General features: G+C 39.5%; 1 protein-coding gene across 3 annotated transcripts in view; it reads left to right on the top strand.

Moving 5' to 3' along the window:
- LOC108897326 (cGMP-dependent protein kinase 1) overlaps window positions 1–19,336 on the top strand; it is a 76,301-nt gene that overhangs the window by 43,976 nt on the left and 12,989 nt on the right. For 2 of the 3 annotated variants that reach the window (XM_018696897.2, XM_018696896.2), the window contains exons 4-7: window positions 1,844–1,949; window positions 5,738–5,801; window positions 10,571–10,648; window positions 12,236–12,330. In XM_018696897.2, coding sequence (XP_018552413.1) covers window positions 1,844–1,949; window positions 5,738–5,801; window positions 10,571–10,648; window positions 12,236–12,330 — 343 coding nt within the window. Of the gene's footprint in view, window positions 1–1,843; window positions 1,950–5,737; window positions 5,802–10,570; window positions 10,649–12,235; window positions 12,331–17,973; window positions 19,087–19,336 lie in introns of those variants that run through there. The other variant, XM_018696898.2, reaches the window with a different exon arrangement.

The raw sequence follows: 19,336 nt of genomic DNA, 5'->3' as shown, positions 1-19,336 counted from the left end.
TTCTCCATCAGCTGCAGGGGTGCTGCTCTATAGCTAAACTCACTCTATAACTGTACTCCTAAGGACAGTGAGCAAAAAATGATTTTTCTATCATCAATACCACACCCTTATTAACAAGTGTCACACTAGGAGGATGAGAGAAACACACTCACACAAAATGCCAAGCAGACACTTAGATGATGATTTTTTTTTTTTTTCTAAAATTACTGCATATCCCTGTGGCCACAGGGCTCCCTGGGGATCTCTGGATTTGTCTTTGGGTCAGACATAGATTTTCTCTGTCTTCTTTCTTATTACTTTTCACAGTCTACCGTACAATTCCACAATTGAGGCACTGAAGTCGAAATAAGAGCCTCTCCCACAGAAGATAATTGTGAGAAACACCAGGGATATTTTGGAATAATTATCATAAACTGCTGTTATCAAAGTGAAGCATTTAAATCCGAGAGTCACTGTACAATGTGGCTCAGCTAGATGAAATATGCCATTTTGATGCGTTTTGTTATAAAGTTTCTGCCCCAGCAACCCAATTTCTTCTGTGGAACAGGTTTGAATGGGGAACAATAATGACATACAGGTGTAGGTTGGAGGTCCATTGCTCTGATGAAAACCCACATGGCCTGGTTTCCAAAAGAGTCTGCTCTTCACAACAGAGGTCTGCCGAGTTGAAACATATTCTGATCAAAAGTGACTACAGAGGACCTCAGAGAAAGTGGTGCTGAGGCCCAAAACACTGAAAATGGCAGGAAAAGGAATTTTGAAAGACCCAGGCCTCCAATCAACAGCCAGGCATAAAAATGGGAGAGATTTTGCACTGTTTCTGCTCTTTGATGTACTGGGTATTCTGCAAATTGCTGCAAGACAAGTATACATTATTGAAGGAGGTGTCAACAGCGTCATGTTAACAGCAATGCATACTGGATTTCTCCTCCACACACTAAATTCTATGTTACCAGTCCACAGTAAGAAAATCACCAAACATGAGTTTTCCCAAAGAAAGATACAACAGAGGAAACTGTTGTTTTCCAAAGACAAAGTATTGCCTGAATAACGCCTGTCTCAGACCACCTGGATAATTTGTGGAATGATACTCTGCAAACAAACACGAAAAAATGCTATATTTAAATGAAAGAAACTTGTGTTTGGTTTGGAGTTGGTGCCTCGGGGCCAGCACAGATTGCAATCATTGAAGGAACAATTAACTCCAAATAGTTGCAGGAAATCGTACAGAAAAATATCAGGGTAGCTGTTTGTGATTTGAAATTTAACATAACTTTCGTCACACAGTTTGATAATTGCCCCTCATACAAAGAGCAATCAGTAACTCAAAAAAACTCTGGCATAGCCAAGTCAGACTCCTGACCTTAAACCAATTAAAATGCTGTAGCATGACTTGAAACAAGCCATCCATGCAAGGTATTCCAAAAATACCAATTAACTCCAACTGCTGAGTAAAGCGTAATTGTCCAGAATACCTCCCCCCTCCTAGGCCTGATAGCAGCAAGAGAAAACATTTGGATGGCAGTTATTGCCACTAAAAGAGTAATCAAACCTTAAGGATTGCAGATTTCTCCACCCCATTCTCTGAGCAGCAATTTTAGTACAGTATTTAGTTTAAAATTCACCCACACATGCCACGTGCCATGACATAATTATGGTTTTTCTCACATTTCAAGTTCAATATCATAAGTGCATACAGTGTGATATTCACTGTATTCATATTGTGCATGCATAAAGCTGTAGGTCATGTATTATGCGTATATATATGCTCTTTTATTATTCTGACTGCCTGAGGGTATAAACTGCCTTTCATGACATTGCTTATGTGTATTCTTCTTTCCAGCTCTAACAAATGTGAAGCTGTGGGCCATCGACCGACAATGTTTTCAGACTATCATGATGAGGACGGGTCTCATCAAGCACACAGAGTATATGGAGTTCCTGAAAAGGTGAGGAACCACAGTAAATTGTCCCACAATGACAGACAAATGCTCTGAATAGAGCTTTAATCTGAAATGCAATGAATGAATTAACAAAATGAATTCAGGAGAATGTGTCTGAGTCGTTTCTCAGAAGATTCCTTTCTCCTAATTTTTGCCAATAAATGACATAACTTAACATTCATTTCTGGTGCGTCACTGAAGGTGTAACTCATCCTAGCAGAGAAATACTATGTACATATTTCTTTAAAATCCCTGTCTGCGTTGGAGAGCCCTACGTCTTAGCCACTTCTCTATAGAGAAGCCTATTATCACTTAAAAGGCTTGCAGACTCTTTTTTTTGGGGGCGTGCATGGAGTATAGGATAAAAGAAAGACGCATCAAAAGACAGAGGGAGAGCAGTGTGCGGTTATCAAGATGCATGAGATGCAATTACAGTATAAATCTCTCTCACTCCCAATCTCTGTTCGACTTTCCTGTTTTTCTATCATCCACTATGGTCTTCATCAAGCCAATTATAAAAATTATATCACATCTTCCCTGTATTTCATATGCCACTCCATGATCATGTGGCAGATATAATAGAAATCGCTCCTTCACACATGCACTCCTCTGTAATTATGCGTGTGTTTAAAAGTTCCCAAATCACAAAATCGCTCGCTCTGCCGAGGTTCATTTCTCTAGAGCAAAACTTCATGAATCACTGTGATCATGATCAGGCTCTTTCACTATTTGACAGCACTGTTTAAGGCAGGTGGATGGACACAGGAAACCAGTTATTCACTAGACTTTTACAAGTACTTATACAAAATAAGTCATACATCAGTACCTTCCAAAACGACCCACGTGGATATTCAAAAAATGACTCTTGTAAGTGTTTCCTGACGTGCAACAGTTACAGATGCATTTGGGAAATTAAACTACTTGGTAAAGTTTTGTTAAAAATCACCAGCGTTTCCTATTTAAAAACTTTTTGCAGTCGTATAACATCATCATACTACATCTGCCTTTGCTACTGAGAGAGGACAGTTATTATGCACACAGTCATAAGATACTGCGAGAACGTACACATAGGTTGTTTTAAGCATTTGAACATAACAACAAATGCTGTTGTTTTTCTGATGAAACATATTTTTGTTACCCTGGATAGTCTGACAATCTGACATTTACAGGTCAGACACAATAAAGCTACTTCACTCCTTGCTGAATCTACAGTATTCTTTCACCAGACTCTAAGACATAAAGTACAAAAATATATTTCAGACCAGATAAAAACACTATTAATCTGACTCGCCTGTCTAAGACTGAGGCTATTTTAGTGATGGCTTTGACTAAAAAAAGACACAAAACACCTGCTCTCTCCTTCCTGAGTGTATGAGCTTATACTGTATGGAAGCTCTTACCTCTCAGCAGCTCTTGCATAACAGTGCTACAGATAAGTAAATATTTAATATATGTGCGTATTGCTTGGTTTAGGCTCGCTGTGTGTTTGGTTTATAAAGGAGTATCTAGGGGGAGGTCAGAGATTTATAGTTAATTCCACAGTATGCAGATAATTACACTGCTGTTTTGTTGGAAGCAGATCTAATAAAAGAGCTGTAGTTTGAGTGTAAGAACAAACACATATTGGTCCCTGTGAGTCTTCGACCCACTCTTTAACTGTGCTGTGAAATTATACATTTCTCTCAAAAGTTGTGGAGGAGTAACACTGATGAAAAACTGACAGAGAGATCCCACATCGTATCACACACGGGAAGTGAGAATGCTTGTGAAGTTTTTTGTTTTTTTTAATCTCTTCCTAGCATGTATTTCAAATTACTCCAAGAAGAGTAACCTCAAGGCCAGTGTCTAATGAAGTGACAAACAGACAAAGTGTGTATTGCTGTGTATTGATATTTTTTTGGTTGGTGGGCTATCACTCAGCTCTCTGCCCGCTTACACTTTAGATAAAAGTCTAGCTATAAGACACACAATAAAAGCAGACAACCATCTGCCTGACAATTTTAGAAAAAGCATGGGAAGTGAGCATGGGAAAGCGTTACTCAAACCCCTTCATCAAAGAGGTAGTCGTTGGGTATGGGTGTTTACAAGATCACCATAGAAACTGTCCGAAGCTTTACTCACAGTCACACAGTGCCACGGCTGCAATGATGCGTGAGTGATTAAAATAATCAAAAAGACCACATTAATAAAGCCACACTTCCCCGTTGTCCTTGTATAATTAATGAATTTGCTGTGACACAATCAAGCTGTTGTATCAGAAATTTACTACAACACAACAGCTTTTTGTTTGTGTTCTCGAGGGTTGAAACTCTGTATGTTTCATCTAGCATAGGGTCGTCCATTGACTGCGTAGCTGGTTAGCTAGTGCCTCTGTCAACACAAGGATCAGCACAGTGGCTAAGGCCTGGGTTGGGGGCTGAGACAAGATGGTTTAGATTACTGTAATAAAGCATGGAAAATGAGGGGGGAGAGGGAGATGGAGAAACAGAGACAGATGATATGGGGAGATAAGCCCTTTGTTCACCAACACGGGTTATTTTCTCTCCTCCTTGATAAACATTGGGCCAGTTTTATTTAGTAGGCTTGATAACAGGCAGATAGCGTTCACCGAGGCTGCCAGGAAGCAAACGGAACAAACATTAGAGTCTCATACTGGTGTATTCAACCTTAGAATCTAATGCCCTGCTCTGCAACTAGACACAGTGGCCAGTTTATGCTGTAAGATTTATGTACACATACTGTAATACAGTGTACACTACTAGTCAAGAGTTTTAGAACACCTCCATTTTTTCAGCTGGTATTGAAAATTACATAATTCAGTGTCTAAGTGTTTCTGAAATTGAAGTATAGAATAAATTTTGGAGATTTGAAAACCAAAGAATCATAGTATCTTAATGTTGAATTAAATTTAATTGAAAATGTCTTACTTTCTACAATGGAAAAGAAACATTGTTTACAAAGTTCAGTTTCAGAGGTTCCCACAAATGTGTGACACTTACTGGTTGCTTTGTTTTCACCTTCTGTCCAGTTCATCCCAAACCAGCTCGATGGGATTTAAGTCTGGAGACTGTGCTGGTCCTCCATCATTTGGAGCCACTATCCAGTTCTGTCTCCTCTAATGTTTTGGGTCATTATCTTGCTGGAAGAAGAACCCCTGGCCAAACAGTCTGTCCTTCTTTGTTACTTGGCTTTTTCTCACCATTCTGATAGCAATACACAGTACTACTGCAGTACAGCATTGTCCTAATGATGCATCAGATGGTGTAGTAACAAAGTTTGTTGCAACACTGCCTTTGCAGAGACAGGGGGTTTGTAAGAAATCAACAAAAGTTTGGACATTTGTGGGAGTTGTTTGCATTAAATGGCTTCATTTACTTCCAATGATGCAGGAAAGCTGTAAGTTAAGCAAATTCTAATCTCTGAATAGGCCTGTTTTGTATGGAATTTACATAATATTTTTTCCTTGTTCCAATCAAGTTTATTAAATTAAATTTCAATAATAACTGCGATGTTCTAAAACTTTTGACCAGTAGTGTACAGGCCAACTCTCACAGCATAATATTAATGTTATATGCTCCTGTTGCTTGTATTCACATTGTTCACTTCAGATCACAGGTCTGCTGAGATTCTGTTCTACTGTCTTAAAGCCAATACATACACTAAGCTGCCAGCTATGCTGCTTTCTGCATCTTTTTTATCTGACAAACACAATAGACTAAATCAGAAATATATTTACTATGTGTGAACCTATGTATCCTTTTATCAAAGAGCTCTTTCTTTTCTTTCTCCTGCAGCGTCCCCACATTCCACGGTCTGCAGGAGGATATTCTGAGCAAGCTTGCCGATGTCCTTGAGGAGGTAAGGGCAGAGTTCAGAGCAATTGTTGCTCTTCAGTATGTGCGCAGTGGTGATGCTGAACTAAATTGTCTACCTTCTAAGAGCAGTTAATTTCATGAAACCTGTTCAGAAACTCAGTATACTGCTTCCAAAAGCCATTTTAGCTTTCCAAAGGGGGGTCAGACAGTCTAGGCTAGCTGAGGCACATCATAATCCATTTTATTTAATGCTGTAAGGTGACATCCACTTTGATTTTAAATGCCAGCATAGTAACTTTCAGCACTTCCTCTTTTTACAAGTTTTCATTTTTGTATGTATTTCTCCAACCATTTTCTTTTGTGGCATCCATCCAGTTTTCCATTCATTTATGCAGATGTGAAAATCCTTCTTCTCCTAAGTTGTGTTATCCATCAAAATTAAGATATTTTGAAGTTCTATTATTATAATGTGGTAATGTTTAGGTACAGATTGATTTGAAAAGTCTGCACTGCATTACCTCATAAGAATAATATAATTTCAATAAAAGTTAGTGCAGACTCAATGTTTACTATGATGGATTACAAAACTCAAACTTCAAGAGTCTGCTAATTGATCTTCATTCCATATGTAAACAAATGGAAACCAATGGCAGCCTAGGAAGCAGAAAAATATATTCAAAAACCAGAGACACTACAACTTGTTTTGCAAAATGGACAGCAGTTGTGCTATGTGATTGACTAAGACATGCAGACTCACTGGTATGTTCTTTTAGCTGCGGTTTTGCAGTATGTTTTTTTCCACGCGGCTGACACTGTGCATTTTGAGATGTGTCTCAACATCACATTTTCAACCCATCTGCACACCACTTCGTTTGATGTTTTCTCCAGCATAATTTAGTTATGCAAACATATTCTCATTTACACTTTTGATGTTTGCTCCTAACATTGAGGCTTTCAATATGTTGAACTGCTTTCAAATATGGCCTTCGCCCACTTTTTCAAGTTATTCAGCCTAACTGTGTTTTTATGTGCAATCATTTATGTATCTATTATGAAGCAGTCCAGATCCTTTTGCTTTTAACAAAGACATATAAAGCCATTAATTATGCAAACTTGTTGCAGAGAAGACCTACGGAATTAATTGTCCTTGTAATGTTTACACTGGTTTTGGGTAGGAGTTTCTAAATGTGTAGCCTGCAAAAATTGCAGTATACATTACTTCTTCAATATGAACATGAATCGGAGAACAGGCCCAACCCAGGTAACATGAACATCCATGTATAATGAAAAGGACCACATTCATAAAATGAAACTATGACTTAGAAAAGAACATAAAGTTAAATCCCCACTTTTCTCACATCATTGACATTTCCTAAATCACCACAGAGTTAAAACGTATTGAAGACTTGTATTGCAGTTGATTGCATTACATTGCGTAAGAGTTTCTACTCCTGGTTACTGAGTGGAAACCATATGGTTCTGATTTAGCCACTATGTTGTTGTATCACCTTTGCACTCTATTAGTCACAGAAAGTTCACATCATACCATTTGATTTACAAGTTATAAAGTGGAAAAGCTATCCTACACCTTATAGGGTCCTTCTCTGATGAGGAACAGTGACCACACACAATCAAAGTTACATACCTACAGCATCTTTGCAGTGCAGGTCCTCCATGGGCATAATGAAGTTAATGTGGGGTTGTCATCCAGCAGAGTAGTCATTTTTACCAGCCTCTGGTCTGAGAAAGGGGAAGTCAAATCTGTTTTCACCTTAATAAAACAAACAAACAAACAAACAAACTTTAGGTTTATAACATTTAACCTAGCCTTGCATTGCTTGAGACGTATTTGTAAACAAACCGTAATGCACCTGTGCAGCTTTGCTTAATCTTGTTATCATTAAAATTAAGATTACTAAAGTTAGAGCGCTCTTTCCCAACAGCTTATCCTCGTAAAAAATAAAATAAATTTTAAAAAAAGCTGCTGAAGTTAAGTAGCATTTTCAACGGTGTTAGCCTTTAACAAACGTTAGACGACGGTCTTAAGTTACGTTATCTTTACTACCGCCTGTTAATAATACTCACGAAATATTTTTGGTGATAATACTTCTTATACTGTGTCCGTGGGAGTTTTCAAAGTTGCATTAGCTCACCAGCTATCGCCAACAGTGCTCAATGGTGGTGTTAGCTAAAAACTTTTTACCTAGCTCAACGTGCACAGGTGTGTCACTATCCGTAATTGGTAAGTTCAAGTCCAGTCGGATTTCTCGGATTCTCCGCAACTAACTACCAAAAGCGCATAAATGCAGGAATGTGGTCTTGTACAGTAGTGCCAGAGGTCACGACCATGTCGTGTTTTATTTATATTTATATTTTGGTTCTGTGTGATTTGACAGTCATTCAGTGTTTCTGAATAACAGTAGCTATCATGGTTGGTGAAAGGAATTCTAGTGATAACCAGCTTCCATATGACCTGTTTCCCCCATCTTGTCATAGTAATGCACTCGCAACCACTGAGTTTGAGATATAAGTCATTTGGCCAAAATCCATATGTACAAACTTTAAAACAAAAGCTAACAGACTGATATAAAGATATACAAATAAAGCCCCCCCAGTGTTATCATAAATAATTTACCTGGTACTTGATAAACATACACTCATGTTACACAACTGTACCATGTTTTTTATATAAGTAGGGAATCACTGTGTATCATTTACAAGAAACATAATTTGTAGGTGAAAAAAAATATCATCATACTATGGAACTTTTATGTCAACTGACTAGATGAATCAAGAGAAGTAGTTCGGTGCAACAAGGTGAATCTGCTGGGATATTGAAAGGCAGGAGAACCAAGAAAAAGAAACCTATGCAGACGTACACAAAACCTTTATGGCGGAAGACAACTCTATCAAGGAGAAGAGAGGTTTATGGGAAAGTGCATTGGCAGCTCCAGCAAAACAGTGTCAGAGGCTGAAGTGGAAAAAGGTGGGGGAAACAAGATTAAAGGAAAGTAAACAAAAAGTAACCAAGTAGTTTAGTAGGTTTAACTAATCTGAAATATTCTATCAAGGGCGTAAAACTGAGATTGTGTGACAATAGATGATATACCTGTAGTGACCACAGTCTTATCAAACAACCTTCACAAATCCTCTTTAACCACAGCCATTTGAAAGCTGCAAACTATTTTGCCAGCGATTAAATTAATGAGAGATAATCATTATGGGTAGGTTGAGGGATGACATCTGTTAGTGAGCTGAGAGAAGGCACACAGCTAATAGTAATGTTAACCCTGTGAAAATTACATGTTTTGCATGACATCCCGGACATGCCTGTAAATGTACTCTGATTACAGTAATGTGCTTGTTGGTGGAGGGAGACATTAGTGTTGGGAAGTTGATTGGATTTGCATTTATCAGCTTCACAGACAAACGAGGTGGAAAACTTGAAAGTAGTGCTAAGATAATTAAAACCTCTCAACGATTACCTTAATTTATCTCATTGCTGTCGGCCCTATAAACAACCAGTCACTGTGTGGTATTTGACTTGGCCTGTCCAAAGTTTTCTCCTAAAAATAAGTTTGAGTTTTTCCTTGTGTGTGCATTTTGTGATGTTAGGTTACATAATGGTTAAATCCATCATGCTAATCAATAGCTTGTCCTCTACTTTAATAGATCATTCTGGTCTGTGATTGATTTTTGATCACTTAGATTTAACCAGTTTCTTCTATCCTTAAAGACAGGCATGAGAAAAAGGACTGCATTATATAAATGAATAAACCTAAACTAAATATCATAACTACAACCCGCTATTAAATAGCGGCTCTGCTTTTGAGTGACACACAGCAGACATGAATCATACACCCGCCACTCACTGTGAAGTAAGATGTAAGGTACCTTTTCAGTATGAAATGGTGTGAGAATAAAAATCTGTCAAATCTCAGCCACGGTGTTTTACTCATGATCCAACAGGAAATAAGTCTAGACTTGGGGTCTGAGGTGCAGCATATTGTGTGGTTTTGCTGAGAAAGTGAAAATCCCATGAGAACTTTACATTAGTCTCTGGTCCTTATCAAGGTTTGTCAGTTACTTCTTGTTCTTCTTGTGTTATGGTTCTGTACACCCTGTCACAACTTCATATCCACCTTTCTCCAAGACACAAAATGTTGTTCACATCGGATTATGTCTTTTGTATTACTTAACTGTAGTCTAAAAGATACCGTCCTTGGAACAGATGCATTCATCCATCACTAAACGTTATTTTCAACACAAGATGTGAATGCGAGTGTGAAAGTGTTTTTCTATTTGAGTGTGTCAGCCTTGTGCTAGACTGGTGACCAGACCAGAGCACAACTAATTCATTGCTTGCTTGTAGGTTCCAGCACCTACAACCCAGAACAGGATCACTGAGAAAAGAAAATGGATTGATGGGTGGATATCCTGCATTAATTTTACTCTTGAAAAAGGAGCTACAGCAGTGGCATTCATTTAGTTGTTCATTTTCTTTACCTGCTTATTCATATTCAAGGTCGCAGGGCATATCTAAGCAAGCAGTGGGTGGAAGGAAAAGAAACACATTGGACAGCTTGCCAGTCTGTGGTTTTAACAAGAGAAGAAATTAATTTTGATTTATCTCACTGCACCAAATTCAGCCTTACTTCATGTGAGAAGTGTTTCATTCCCAATGTGAGAAAGGAACCAAAAGAATAATGATATGTCTGAATAAAGGTTCTCTTCTCTTCTCTTCTCTTCTCTTCTCTTCTCTTCTCTTCTCTTCTCTTCTCTTCTCTCTTCTCTTCTCTCCTCTTCCGACAGACACATTATGAAGACGGAGAGTACATCATCAGACAGGGGGCCAGAGGAGACACCTTCTTCATCATCAGTAAGGGAAAGGTGAGAACAGTGCTTCTAGCCTGTCACCAAAATAATCATCATTGACATCACAACGCAGGGCATCATGCCACACACATGGCAAAAAAAGACACCTATCTTTGCAGCAAAGTGGTAGTATTTTTGGGTAGAAGTTGGCTTTCATCAATCATCTAGAGATAGGGTGGAGGAGAGACATAAAGCGCCACCTCTTTCATCATCTCTTGCTGCAGTGGTGGGGGTATCTAGAGAGGAGAACGGAGTCACTTTCATGTCACCTTTTTGTCAACAACACTAGCTTTCACACCAAGCATGAACGACATGCTGTTGGAAGGCTTTCATATGCTTGTCTTAACATGTTGTGATGCCCAGATACGTGTCACTCTTCCTCCTCATTTTCTCCCTGCCGGTCATGTTCATCTTCTTAATCAAGTTTCCTGTTCCTCCTGTTGCACTTCCCTCTGGTCCATTTTACACTTGTTCCTTCACTTCTTCTCTCACCTTCACTTAATGTCCTCCACCCTCCACTAACCCTCTTCCTCATCATCACATTAATGTTATCATTATACTGTAACTCTCATAATTAATGGTCTCTTAAATCCACAAAAGGTAAGATTTAAACATGACTCAAATCCCAGTGAGTGAAACAAATTCACTGCATTTTCCAACAATTCACATGTCCAGGACATAAGTGTCATTGTAAAGGATGAAGATATATTATGTTTCCTGTTTTTCTCTACTCTCCTTTGACCCCAAACAGATGCAACCCTCTTCACAAGGTCGGCACAACTACATCACACACAAATACGCTCATGGACACGCTCATGGGCACCAGACTCCAACACATGCACGCAGACACACATATGTACATACACTCCTGACCTTATCAGTGCTTTCTGCTTGGCTATTTCCACATCTCACACTTTGTCTCCATCTAGACGGCAGACGGTGCACTTTGTCTAGAGGACACTCCACCAAATCCAGGCGTCTCATAACCCACATACGATCTTGCCTCAGAGTTCCTCTATACCTCCTCTCTTTGCTATTCCTTCTGCTCCCACATGATTGTATTAGATCATGAATAATTATGGTTTTGCTCAGGTGTAGGCAGTATTACAGTGTGCTGGTTGCTGGATACACGGCTGACTAATGGTTGGAGACAAGATCCTTCATTAGACGAAGCGGCCTGTCTCCGTTCACTTCCTTTAAAATCTACTCAAGCGCCGTCACTTTGATTTGTAAAGTCTAGCAGGCACAGCACAGCGCCATCACTCACGTGTCATCTGGCAAATGAAGTGGTCAGCGGTGCCTCCCAGATCCTGCACAGTTGTAACAGTTTACCCATGCGTGAGATATCTGTCACACCAACACTTCCCTCCCTGTTTAGAGTAGTATGATTACCATGCCGTGTTGAGCGACCATTTACACGTCAAATTTTTTGGAATGATGTGTAAATGAAATGTTAGCCCTCTCAAACGAAACTGTCTTCTACTTTACTCACCACAAATCTGTCTTACTGTTACACAGCACCCCTTCTTTCTTCACTTTTGTTCCATCGTCTTTCCTGTCACGCTACTCTTCTCTTTTAAACAATTCCTATTCTTTCTTCAGGTTAATGTGACCAGGGAAGATTTGCCCAATGGAGAGCCTGTCTACCTGCGCAGTCTTGGAAAAGGCGACTGGTTTGGAGAGAAAGCACTGCAAGGGTAAGATTGTTCCTAATAACACTGCCTCATCCAATTTAAATCTTCTGTTCCCCTGCTGTTTCTGTCTCCTTCACTGTTGTCCGCTTTCTTGCTCATTTTCACTCACAAACAGTCTTAACATCCTTCTTCTTACACTTAACGTGCATCTATTCTCTCTAATTTGCCATCCATCAGCCTTCAGCTCTTATCTGTCCCTGTTTTTTTTTTCCACCACTCACTCCTCTTGACAGGCATGATAACTTGCTAAATGTTGGAAATGCGTAAAGCTGGGCACAAGTTACGTAGCTTCAGGCCTGATTTACTGTAGCTGTTCCACACACATTTTTTGAGATCTGACACAAAACTCTGAACCAAAGAAAGCTTGTAAAGTCTAAACTGTCCTTGAAATCCACTTTTTTCATTAATCAGATTAGATTTTTCCTACTGGAACTAAAACATTGAGAAGCACAAATATTAAATGATTGGTTATGTAATAGTATTCCTAGCTGATGCTATATAAACAGCACAAGTATCCAAACATGCAGATATTTTACCTCCAACACTCGCAAAGCACAATTTACAATCTTCTTTCCCAACCTCTATTTTCAGCCCAATCAAAAGGGGGAAAAAAGTGTTTATGTTCAAGTGACAATGGAGATTCCTCACAGTCACACCGAGTGACAACCCGTCTGTGCTATATTCTGCACACAGCTATGTCACACAGACAAGAAACCACAGGAAGGAAAAATCATTTATTGGCAGTGATATTGTGTGCTCCCAGCTGCAGACTCGTTTCATTTATACAATATTATCTATGCAATTCTTAAATTCTTTTGTCTCTTGTCTTGGTTGGCAGGGGTATAATGACATCAAGGACATCTCCTTGCTGTCCTTGGCTGTACAAATGAATTTTCACCCACATTTGTGTGACACGTGAGCACAGTTGCTGTTACTAACACAGCAGCTCATGGTGATACAGATAAACCTGCAATAAGCAGATGTAAGCCAAGCAAGCAAAGTCCCTAGCATTACAAGCATTTATACTATGCAAGCCTGTGCCAGGAACATGTGCTGTGGATGTGATGATGTACTGAGGCAAGTTTGAAGTAACCAGGCTGTATATACTGCAGGGATCAAATGATTCGCTGCTACTGATAACAGTCGGTGCCATCAAATACTTGCACTGAAAAAAACATTTTCTATGGTTTCTGGCATCAAAGACTATTGCCCTGAAATGATATTTTTACCCCACTTTTTATTATCCTGTCTTGGCATGACTGTGCGCCTCCATGGACAATGTAATTTTTAAACAGAGGGAGGATAGAGAAAGAAAATAGTCTCAAGTGTGTTATGTCTGTGGAGGGTCAGGTAGAAATAAAGAACATATGCACTCATGCACGTATATTTGAGTGTGTGCATGTGCATAACCATTAGTGACAATTTGAGAAAAAATGGCGACGTCGCCATCTTGTGGTTGCTGAATGTGAAAACCACCTCAAACCTGCTCCCAAGCTCTTAACAATCACACCTCGAGAGCACATTATAAACACATGAAAACACAAAGAAACCTAAGCAGTATCCTGTGGGAAAAAAATGGCAGCTTGTGTGTAGTCAAAACACACTATAAATCAGTGGTTGTATTCTCAAAAGGAACCCTCCAAACACAAAATGTGATGTTCAGTCGACAGCTGGAGTTGCACAGATGGTTGGGCTTTCCCCATATGTTGAAGCTAACGACTATAGGATATAAAAGATGACAGACCATTAAAATGCATGCAGGACATGAGAAGCACAGGCAGCTTGATCTCTGATTTCTATTCTGTTCCAAATAGAAATTTGATCTCTTTTATACTAATGACATGTAAAAACTAGCTGTTTGATGAATGAGAGAGTGACACAAAGTACTAATTTATAATGGATTGAGCAGCTGTGCTACTTTTGTGTTGAACTGCTATGACTACTTTTCCAGGAATTTATCAGTTTCCTGTAAGTGCTGTTGAAATGACTCAAAAGGAAAACTGCAAAAATCATGATACATGCAGTATCATGCTAATGATACTTGTGCATGTATGCGTGTGTGTGTGTGTGTATATATATATATATATATATATATATATATACACACACACACACTGTGTGAGTCATATATATATATATATATATATATATATACTTAAATGTATAGTACATCAGTACATTTGTACTGATTCCCTGAATTAGATTTCAAGTAGTGTGCGGTTTTGAAAAGCTCTTCTAAAGCATCTTGTGCTTTGTTTAATCAAGAAAACTGCAGCTTTTGTTGATCCCACTAAAATAAAGTGCTCTCCCCACCTCAACATCTGATTGGTATTGTTATTATCTGTTACGCCTTTTGTCTTGGAGTGTCTTAAGCTAGAGAGGCCCTATTCAGCTTCACCTTTGATGGTCAAGCATGTCTCGCAAATTTAAATGATTGAGATGCTGGCCATCTTCGAACCAGGCTTTTGATCAGAGTGCTCTTCTACAGGGCCATCTTTCTAATTAGAAGTTAGCTGTGTATGTGTTCTTGCTCATGAAACTGAATAGCCCCTACTCAAAGGCTGCTCTGTCCATCTGAAGACTATCGCCTTTGATCTGCGAGAACAACATATTTACAAATCAAAGTCTGTTTTCCGGCCAGCTGTAATGGTTTGTTAGAGCTTGTGTGAGTGCTGGTCTGTGATATGTGTGTGTGTGTACATTAAAGCAACTGAAGAAATATCAGATTACATGTTTTCCCTAAAGGCTCTGTGTATGTATGGCCCTGAGTGGATCCCCAGTAGGTGGATGTTCCAGGAAAAGATGGACCTCAAGTTTGAAACAGTATGTTTGGACGTAACCAACAACATATCTGATGTCACATTTGCTCTGTCGTGGCGTGGTGAAGTGTGAACTTTCAGTTGAGGTGTAAATCCATCAACAACACAAACAATGTGTGCCCTGTCCTCCATTCTTGAGTTTACATGTGTCCAGTAGAGGGAGTTGAGAGATTGTTAGAGAAAAAAGTGTGATGTCTCTGACCGACTGATTGGTGTCAGACCAACTTCAGACCAACAATAGCTCTCTAATAAATCACTGTAAACGGCTGTGTTAGCTTAGGCGTGTTGCCACAGGCACCACAAGAAAATGAAAGGAAATCCAGGTTAAACAGACATCATGTTGAAAGATTACAATAAAAGGGTGCACTAAAAACGTGACACCACAGAGTTCTGACCAAGTAGTCATGTGTGACAACTTGTGACAGAGACCATGTTGGTTCCAACAGTGACACTTGTGTTACAAACAGCAGAATCACCACACTGCTGCCAGGGGCACACCACAAGGTTTTTTTTTAGCCATGTTAACACCTCTTTGGTCCTGACTGAAACTATCTCAATTATTACTGGATGGATTGCGCTCAGATTTTGTATTCCCACTGATGGCCCCCAGGTGACGGGATTATGATTTTTGTGACTCCTTGACATTTTTTCTATGTTCCTGTCTGTATCCTCTGTTTATTTTTATGTTCCTCTAAAGCATACCAAAGGGTTTAGACTGTTAAAAAACCTTACTTTATACAGTCACTGCTCTAATTTCTCACCATTACAGTGTGAAAATCACTTACAAAAGATTTGAACCTTTTTCGAGGCTGCTTGAGAAGTATTTCATAAAAGTGAATCCCATGTTGCCTTTCTTATTTTGAAAACATGCACAATTGTTGTGTTGTGGTGCCGTTATGAACAGGGACTGCTCCTTCAGAGTTTCCCACAGGCCAAAGAATTTATTTTAGGTGTTGGAACCCAAGAGGGGGGTGGAGGGATCGGGGAGCCGAAAAAAAGTAGCCTGAAAGCCACTGAAAACACAAAATAACTAACAATTCCACAAATATGTTCCATCCTGGCAGGCCAATCTGTCAATTGCATGTTCAAGCAGAGATTTATTTTGGGGCAGGCCATTAAAATAAATTCTATACGCAAGAAACTGTTTCACAGTTAGTGTGTTTATATTCTTGTGGCAAGCTCAGATATCTGAGACATGACAGTAACCTTTCCACTTTATGTTTTTCACACTGTGCATGTTTGGGTATTCACACAGCATAACTTGTGACTAAAATACTGTTCAGTAGCAAACACTTAAAGCTTGGATGTTAGCTTGAAAAAAGGAACATGAATGCACCACTAAAGAAGTGCTTTTAAAGCAATCTTAGTTTTCATGAACTGACGCCAGTGGCTGCCTGGAACAGAAAGAAAAATATATTCATTAATGTAAAAAATGTATGGTATGCTTAGGAAAATGGTAATACTCTGTAGTTATGTTGCAAATGCACAATTTGTAGCCAGTGAAGAAAAGCTGCACTGGTGCAGTTATTTCCCTAAGCACTTTAATGCCAAAGCACAAATCGTTGTGTCCCATAGCCACCTCTTGTTCTTGCCCCAGCCCTGACCTCTGGTTTTACTTCCATCACTGCAGCCTGTAGCTACTGCCCCACTCTCAGAGTCCAAGCCTGTGCGTTATTTTCATAACCCCCTTCCCAGGACACCAGATCACTGTCCAATTACCAGGTTCATTTCAACCATCTACTGGAAATCAACACCACAGGGTTCCTCCTGTGTAAGTCCAAAGGACATTCCAGACACAGCGTGCAGCTGCTTTTAGCACGTCTGTGCTTGTGCATGTGTTTGTGCGTGTGTCTGTTTTCCAATGCATTTCTTGTTGCGCCGCAATTAACAAGTGCAGAGCCATCTTTGGCTCGGTGGATGACTTATGAATCATTCTGACAGATATTGTTTAGTGATTGCGTTTCACATACTACATCACTAGTATCAACGCAATGGCACTCTAAGTTGTTTTCCTCAGCTACAGTCGAGCAGCAGGGGACAGGTGTAACAAGCTGCTTTCTAATATGAAACCCTTGAGGTCTCTTCAGGATGATTCATGCTTATGTAACCACTATTTCAGTGTAGCCCAAAGTGTTGTGTTGTTTTGTATCACCATGGTTAGTAAATGACACAAACACTGTACACTTCCTTTTATGAGACAAATTAACTCATGTAACAGATTGTTGGAGTCACTGTAGCCATAGCTCATTATCACTGATGAGAAAATGGTGATGGGTGTGTGTGTGTGTGTGTGTGTGTGTGTGTGTGTGTATGTTAGAATATGACTAATAATCTGTTAAAACACTGTGTTACAGTTAGTATAAAAGTCACTTAAAGTTGTTTAAATCATTTCATCCTTATCAACTAATGACAACTCAATGGTTTTTGTTGTGTCTTTGGTTACACATATGTGTGAAATAACTCAAAAATAAGCTTTTGCAAGTTACTCGACAGAGGCAGGTAGATGTGTACAAGTAGGGGGTGATAGCTTTTGAAAAGTGATTCTACAGCTGGCTGATTTGTCACTGGCAAATTCACAGCTGGCACATTACAAGCATTTGTGTCTCAACAGCCCTTAACTGTGCAAGATGACTCCCTACTCAGCTTCTGAATATTTTAATAATCATCAGCTTAAACCTACATTATGAGGGGCTTTTATGCTTCCCTTTATCACTTGCGATAAACCACAGATTTATTTCTTACATATAAAACAAAAGCATAAAACTTCTCCTCTCCTCTTCTCTTCTCATAACTTGCAATGAATTAAAAGCAGTCCCCCTGTTATAAGAACTTTTGCCTCAAGCTAAGTTATGCAACGTAACAGACTTGTGTGATGTGAACCATTGAGAACTCATTCCCACTGAGTGTCACTCACCAGCACTCTTGCTCCCTGAACTAATTATCCCACAATCAGTACTAACAGCCGTGGTGTAACACATTGTCTTCATTCAAACTGGGGCATTTGTTGTTCTTTCGCCCATTAACCCGGTTATTAATACTGTAAGTGTGCTTATGCGAATGGTATCGAATGTTGTTGTTGTTGTGAGCAAACAGAACAACAGGTGGAGCAACTTTTGCCAGAGTATTGTACTGTACTGTGCTGTGTTATCCCAACCAGGGGCCCCCAATAGTCATCTGTTAATATATCCTATGCCCCTGACAAACACGACCCTCCTCTCTTCTGCTCTCTTCTCCTCACCTTGCAAAATTTGTTGTTCCCCCACCAGCTGTGACCTTTATTCAGAGGGGTCAGCAGAAAGACTGAGCGTGTGTGTATATGTACATGCATGAGTTTGTGCACGAGGAGGGGGGATGCGCATGTGTGTGTTTGGAAGAAGGGAAGGCAGAGGGAGTTGACATAGCATGAGGAGGAATTGTCACCTCAGCTCATTGAAATAGGTTGCCATATGTCTGAGTTCAGATCAGACACAGGGAGAGATTGTCAGTTACTGTTAGCAGAATTGAATCAACTTTTTGAATCTAGAGCATAGCCTGTTTTAGCTTTTCATTTGCTCCCCATCGGGATATTAAATTCATCCAGAGAATTTCTTTTTTTTCTTTCTTGACAAAATGGGGAATGAAATAATCTGCTTATGGGGCACACCCGAAGAGTCTCCTGTCTTTTTGTAATATTTTAGTCTAGAGTGGATAACACTGCACTTGGATTGGAAATTTGTGCACAAGAGCCACAGACGTTTCTTTTGTTGGAGGGCTGCCCTGGGCAGCGTGCTGGTTCAGAGTTAGAGCTTATCACAGTGGAACTCTATGTGCAGATTTTTTTTTCACGGTGAAGGATGAATTCTTGGGATACAGACTCAGAGGATTCATGCGACTGGGGTGACTCCTCTGAAGAAGCATCATCATCAGAAGAGGATGAACTTGATGTCAAATATGATAAAGAGTAATGTCAATCATGCAGTGAAGTGTGTTGCCTGCTGAGAGTGGTGTTTTTATTGCATGTCAGTGCCACTTATGGAGTGAATGGAGTCGAACAAGACATAACTGATGTCTGTTTAGTTTTGATTGGTTCCACTTTCATAACTCTGATAAAGAATTTCAGATGAATAGTGATGTGAGTTACTAACTGCTGCACAGCGTAGGAATCATATGTGCCAATTCTGCTATTGTGCCTGATTGTGTATGTGATCTTT

This window comes from Lates calcarifer, linkage group LG16_LG22, assembly GCF_001640805.2.
Source record: "Lates calcarifer isolate ASB-BC8 linkage group LG16_LG22, TLL_Latcal_v3, whole genome shotgun sequence".
Lineage (NCBI taxonomy): Eukaryota > Metazoa > Chordata > Actinopteri > Centropomidae > Lates > Lates calcarifer.
Note: the sequence above shows the minus strand (reverse complement) of the source record. Positions and strands in the feature narration are given on the sequence as shown.